Raw genomic sequence first — 5,553 nt, 5'->3', positions numbered from 1 at the left:
GACCGTGGCGGTCAGCAGGGCGGCAGTCTCTCCTAACCTCTGCAGTGCACGGCATGCCTTGCTTTGCTCCACCGCTGGGTTTCTCCTCGGGAGCCTCTGGACCTAGCTGTTCTCCCTGTACCCCCTTCATCAATTCGATATTCCTCTCTTGCTCCATAAGCCGGGGTCCCATGTGTCCCTCCCCTCGGTGCTGTCGTCTGTCTCCTTACTTTCTCTGCATGTCCCACTCTTTCCTTCAGATCTTTCCTGGGTCCTGCGGACCCACTGCCTCCTTCCTCTCCTCCCCAAGTTGTTGTTCTCCAGGGTCTGGAGTCTGAATCTTGGAGAGGTGGATTTGTTGCTGCTTACCACTGCACCATCTTCCTGGGAGGTCCTCTGGCTGTATGTGAGTGGCAGAACGAGATAAGAAGCTTGTCTGTGTAAGGGCGCTGATCTCATTTATAAGAAATTCTGATTCAGGATTTCATATAGTACTAATTATCTACTTCAAAGCAAGATTTTCATGCTATCACATATCGTTTAGTGTCATCGCATAAGAATTGAGGAAAGGGATAAAAACAATCACTTTATACAAGAGAATGTTCTTAGATGGGAGGTAATTGTAGAATGTGTCTCCTTCCTAAAAAGATCTGTGTTCTCTATGCAGGTTTATGCCCAACAACTACCAGACTGTTTTAGCCTTCATTTTTGCCATTGAAGAAATCAATGCAAATCCTCACCTTTTAACCAACGTGTCATTGGGATATGAGTTTCATAATTTTCTGCATGGTCATTGGAGGATACTACAGAATTTCCTCATCTTGTATGCAGGGCAGGATGAAATCCCCAATTTCAACTGTAAGAGAGAGAGCAAGTCCATCGCATTATTTACAGGAACGTCCTGGGAAACAGCTGCTCAAATTGGGGCACTGATGGAGCTCTACAAATTTCCACAGGTCTGGGAGAATGGGCTGGGGGGAGATGAAACGGAGTTGTTTAGTGTCATTCTGGGGCCCCTAAAGTTAATGAAAAGAAGAGATTTAGAAGTATTTCTCCAAGGGTCTAGCCTCATGGGAGAATACCCTGAGATATGAGGAATTCTTTTTTTTTTTTTTTTCACCAGCAGCGTCAGCATATAGGGGAGAAAGGAAGGAAAGCAGAAAAAGAAGTTCCCTGTAATTCTGTGTGTCTTCGGTTATTTTATAAAAAGCATTTTGTGAGTGAGATGATTAGAAACATAGCAATGGTAATATTACTCCATGACTCTCCCAAATGTGCCACAGTTGGGGGGTGTGAAATTCTGTTTTATATCAACTTTATTCATATTGTTTTTAACTTTCTTTCCTCTGTAGCTGACCTTTGGCTCTTTCGACCCCGTACTGAGTGACAGTGGCCAGTTTCCCTCTCTCTATCAGGTGGCCCCCAAGGACACGTCTCTGGCCCTTGGCATGGTCTCTTTGTTGACCCATTTCAGCTGGACCTGGGTAGGAATGATCATCACAGAAGGTCAGAAAGGGCTTCAATTTCTCTCAAATCTTAAAGGAGAGATGGACAGGAACAGAGTCTGTGTGGCATTTGTGAAAATCATTTCAAATACTATTTTGTCAGCTGTATTATACGCCCAGCAACATAATTTTCTAACCAGGGAAACGTCACCTGTTAATGTTATTATCATTTACTATGATAGTGACAGTGTCAATACCATCAACTATAATATAGACCAACTTTTAGTGACATGGAGAGTCTGGGTGACAAACTCACAATGGCAGGCTGACGTGTCTGGGAAAAACTTCATACTGGGCTCATTCCATGGCGCTGTCACCTTTTCACACCACCGTGAGGAGATTTCTGGTTTCAAAAATTTTATCCGGACTGCTACCCCTTCCAAATACCCAGAAGACACGTACCTTGCTCTGCATTGGTTCAATAATTTCGAGTGCTCAGTATCTGACTCTGACTGTGCACTGATGGACTGTATGCCCAATGCCTCTCTGGCGTGGCTGCCCGCGAGTCGTTTTGACCCAGCCATGAGTGAAGAGAGTTACAACGTGTACAATGCAGTGTACGCAGTGGCCCACGCCCTCCAGGAGATGCTTCTGCAGCAAGTGCAGATGCAGTCAGTGGGCCGTGGAGAGAAGATGGCATTTTCACCCTGGCAGGTAATGTCTCTTCTTCTGCGAGACAGCTAATATGTTTTCTGAAGGTACTCAAGTGGTTACTCGCATAAGTAGCTTAGAATTACATCTAAAGAAAGTGTGACAAGGCCTGTACTAGCTTTACTATCAAGGTTAATCACGTAGACCTCGTCATCAAAAATGAGTCCAACTGGTAAAGAGAAAATTGGATATGACTTGAGATCAATGTTTAATTTTCCGAAGGAAATCAGCAACATCCTCCCTCAATGTTTTTCATAAGAGAGAGCAAAGATTTCCCATGAACTTTTTCAAACATAATGGGAAAGGATGTACTTTTTAGGTAGCTAAATGGTGGCTACTTTGTGTGAATTTTCTCATTTAATTTTGCAAACACTTTTTGTGCCGACCTTGTCATTTTGCAGGTCAGTATTCTGAGAACCATCAGACAGAAAATAGCTCTTGGGAACTTCGATTCCAAGGTTGAGTTTTACATAACAACCATTTATTTGATTGATTTGAATGATATCCATTGATTGAAGTATTTTTCTTGATAGTCACTGACATTTTTTGAACATTGTGATATTTTCATATGGACTTTTATTTGTTTTACCTCAGTGAATACGAGTGTTAAAGTTGCACTACAAAACGTGATTGCCAAGTCTTTCCCTCATTCAGGGCTCTGGTCTCGCTACTTGGGCACGGGTCATTGGGCCATGATGCTTCTTTTTCAGCTTCACCCCTTTCTGAAGAATGTCCACTTTAACAATCCTGTTGGAGACCACGTGAAACTGGATGACAGAAGAAAACCAGATGCACAGTATGACATTGTCAATCTTTGGAATTTTCCAGAAGGCCTTAGACTTAAGGTCAAAGTAGGAAACTTTTCCCCACATGCTCCCCAAGGGCAGCGGTTATCTTTATCTGAGGACCTAATAGAATGGGCCGTGGGAATTGCAGAGGTATGTGGTGTGTAATCAGAAGCTGTATTAACCCAAAATGACTGCATTCCTTTGGTAGCATTTGTGCCCCTGTATTGCTCAAGAAATGGACATGTGTGGAAATTAGCAAACGTGCCTTTAATTTGAAACAATTTTATTATTGAATTTTCCGATGAATCACACAGCAACATATGTATTCAGTTATATTTTTGTAAATGCTCCTATGCTTATCACTCGGTGTACATGGCATCTCCTTGCATACCTGGTTTTGTGTGTGTATAAATATTCATTTGCTCACTATAATTAGGAGGAATAAGTCAAAAGTTGCAGAGGTCACTGACACACATGTGGTTTTCCTCAGACTCCGCACTCCGTATGCAGTGAGAGCTGCAGTCCTGGATTTAGGAAAACCCCTGAGGAGGGAAAACCTGCCTGTTGTTTTGGTTGCACCCCTTGCCCAGAGAATGAGATTACAAATGACACAGGTATGTGCTTGGACATTAAATTAATAATTCAGGAATCACTAAAAGATAATTGACTTCATGAGTTAGCTCAGAAGTGCGTTGTGAAAGGAAACTGCAGTTAAAAACATAATCACATGGGACAACAATGTTCATTGCAGAGTAAAGAAGAGGTCCCAAGTCGATCCCTGGTACAAAAAAAAATGATTTGCACTATAATTGAAACTTTTCCCTGCATAATATTTATTAATTTTCTAATAATAATTTCTTAATATCTCTAATGTCTAGAAACAAAACAAAACAAAAGACTATTTGTCTTAACTATTCCATTTAGTTTTACTCAGTCAGGATTTGAGTAAGAGAAACCTGAACTTGAACTAACAACAGTTTGCATTTCTCACTAGATATGGAAAAGTGTGTGAAGTGTCCAGATCACCAATATGCCAATGTTCAAAGAAATTATTGCTTCCAAAAATCCATAACTTTTCTGGATTATGGAGACCCCATAGGGAAGATGCTGGCTGGCTCGGCCCTGAGTCTCACCGTCCTCACAGCTGCTGTTCTTGGGCTCTTCGTGAAGCACCGAGACACTCCCATTGTCAAGGCCAACAACAGGGCTCTCAGCTACACCCTGCTCATCTCCCTCACCTTCTGTTTCCTCTGCTCCTTGCTCTTCATCGGCCGGCCCAACACAGCCACCTGCATCCTCAGGCAGACCACATTTGGAGTTGTGTTCACTGTGGCTGTTTCCACCGTCCTGGCCAAAACGATCACCGTGGTGCTGGCCTTTAAGGTCACTGCTCCAGGCAGGAGGATGAGGCAGTGGCTGGTGTCCGGGGCACCTAACTCCATCATCCCCATCTGCTCCCTGATCCAACTCACTCTCTGTGGAGTCTGGATGGGGACGAATCCACCCTTTGTAGACACAGATGCACACTCGGAACATGGCCACATCATCATCGTGTGCAACAAGGGCTCCCTCACTGCCTTCTACTGTGTCCTGGGATACCTGGGCTCCCTGGCCCTGGTCAGCTTCACCGTGGCTTTCCTGGTCAGGAACCTGCCCGACACCTTCAATGAAGCCAAGTTCCTGACCTTCAGCATGCTGGTGTTCTGCAGTGTGTGGGTCACCTTCCTCCCCGTGTACCACAGCACCAAGGGGAAGGTCATGGTGGCCATGGAGGTCTTCTCCATCTTGGCCTCCAGTGCAGGGCTCCTGGGCTGCATCTTTGCACCCAAGTGCTACATTATTCTGTTAAGGCCAGAGAGAAATTCTCTGCATGGATTCAGAGATAAATCACGTTCTGGAGGAAAAAAGTCTTATCAAGTTAAAAATAGGTTTGCCTAAAATACGTGAAAAGTCTAAGGCAGAAGTACAACATTTTTGCACTTAGATATTAGATTACTAGAGGGGGTGTAATTCAATGAATAACTGACTACTTTCACTAATAGTTTTCAAGCCATTACTATGTCATATTCTCTTTACTGATTATCATTTATTCTGGATTTTTTCATTTCTCCCATTAAATTTGTAGTCTATTGTTCTTTACTTAGATCATAATATTCATTTTTGTATGTTTCACTGGCTTTCTCACTCATTTTAATCATTTATAACATGATAAATTTTGTCTGGAGACAAGTATATGTTTACATTTTCTAATACAATTCATGTATTGTTTTTTGTCTTTCAATTGTTTAGTGCTTATAATATGCAGATTATAATAGAGTTTTCAGTGAAGCCAAGTTCCTGACCTTCAGCATGCTGGTGTTCTGCAGTGTGTGGGTCACCTTCCTCCCCGTGTACCACAGCACCAAGGGGAAGGTCATGGTGGCCGTGGAGGTCTTCTCCATCTTGGCCTCCAGTGCGGGGCTGCTGGGCTGCATCTTTGCACCCAAGTGCTATGTTATTTTGTTGAGGCCAGAGAAAAATGCTCTGTGTGAATTCAGGCACAGAGCACATTCTGGAAGAAAAAAGAATTTAAGTTAAAAGTATGTTTTTCCCAAAATGCATAAAGTATCTGATGGAAATGTGCACCATTT

At 43.0% G+C, this 5,553-nt stretch overlaps 1 protein-coding gene across 1 annotated transcript in view; it reads left to right on the top strand.

Moving 5' to 3' along the window:
• LOC104874388 (vomeronasal type-2 receptor 116) overlaps positions 1 to 4,861 on the top strand; it is a 9,552-nt gene extending 4,691 nt beyond the window's left edge. Inside the window, exons 7-11 of the mRNA XM_033759384.1 lie at positions 647 to 935; positions 1,332 to 2,138; positions 2,846 to 3,073; positions 3,414 to 3,537; positions 3,918 to 4,861. Coding sequence (XP_033615275.1) covers positions 647 to 935; positions 1,332 to 2,138; positions 2,846 to 3,073; positions 3,414 to 3,537; positions 3,918 to 4,861 — 2,392 coding nt within the window. The remainder of the gene's footprint in view (positions 1 to 646; positions 936 to 1,331; positions 2,139 to 2,845; positions 3,074 to 3,413; positions 3,538 to 3,917) is intronic.
• Positions 4,862 to 5,553: the final 692 nt, after the last annotated feature.

This window comes from Fukomys damarensis, unplaced genomic scaffold, assembly GCF_012274545.1.
Source record: "Fukomys damarensis isolate Sample0158 unplaced genomic scaffold, DMR_v1.0_HiC HiC_scaffold_37, whole genome shotgun sequence".
Taxonomy (NCBI): domain Eukaryota; kingdom Metazoa; phylum Chordata; class Mammalia; order Rodentia; family Bathyergidae; genus Fukomys; species Fukomys damarensis.
Note: the sequence above shows the minus strand (reverse complement) of the source record. Positions and strands in the feature narration are given on the sequence as shown.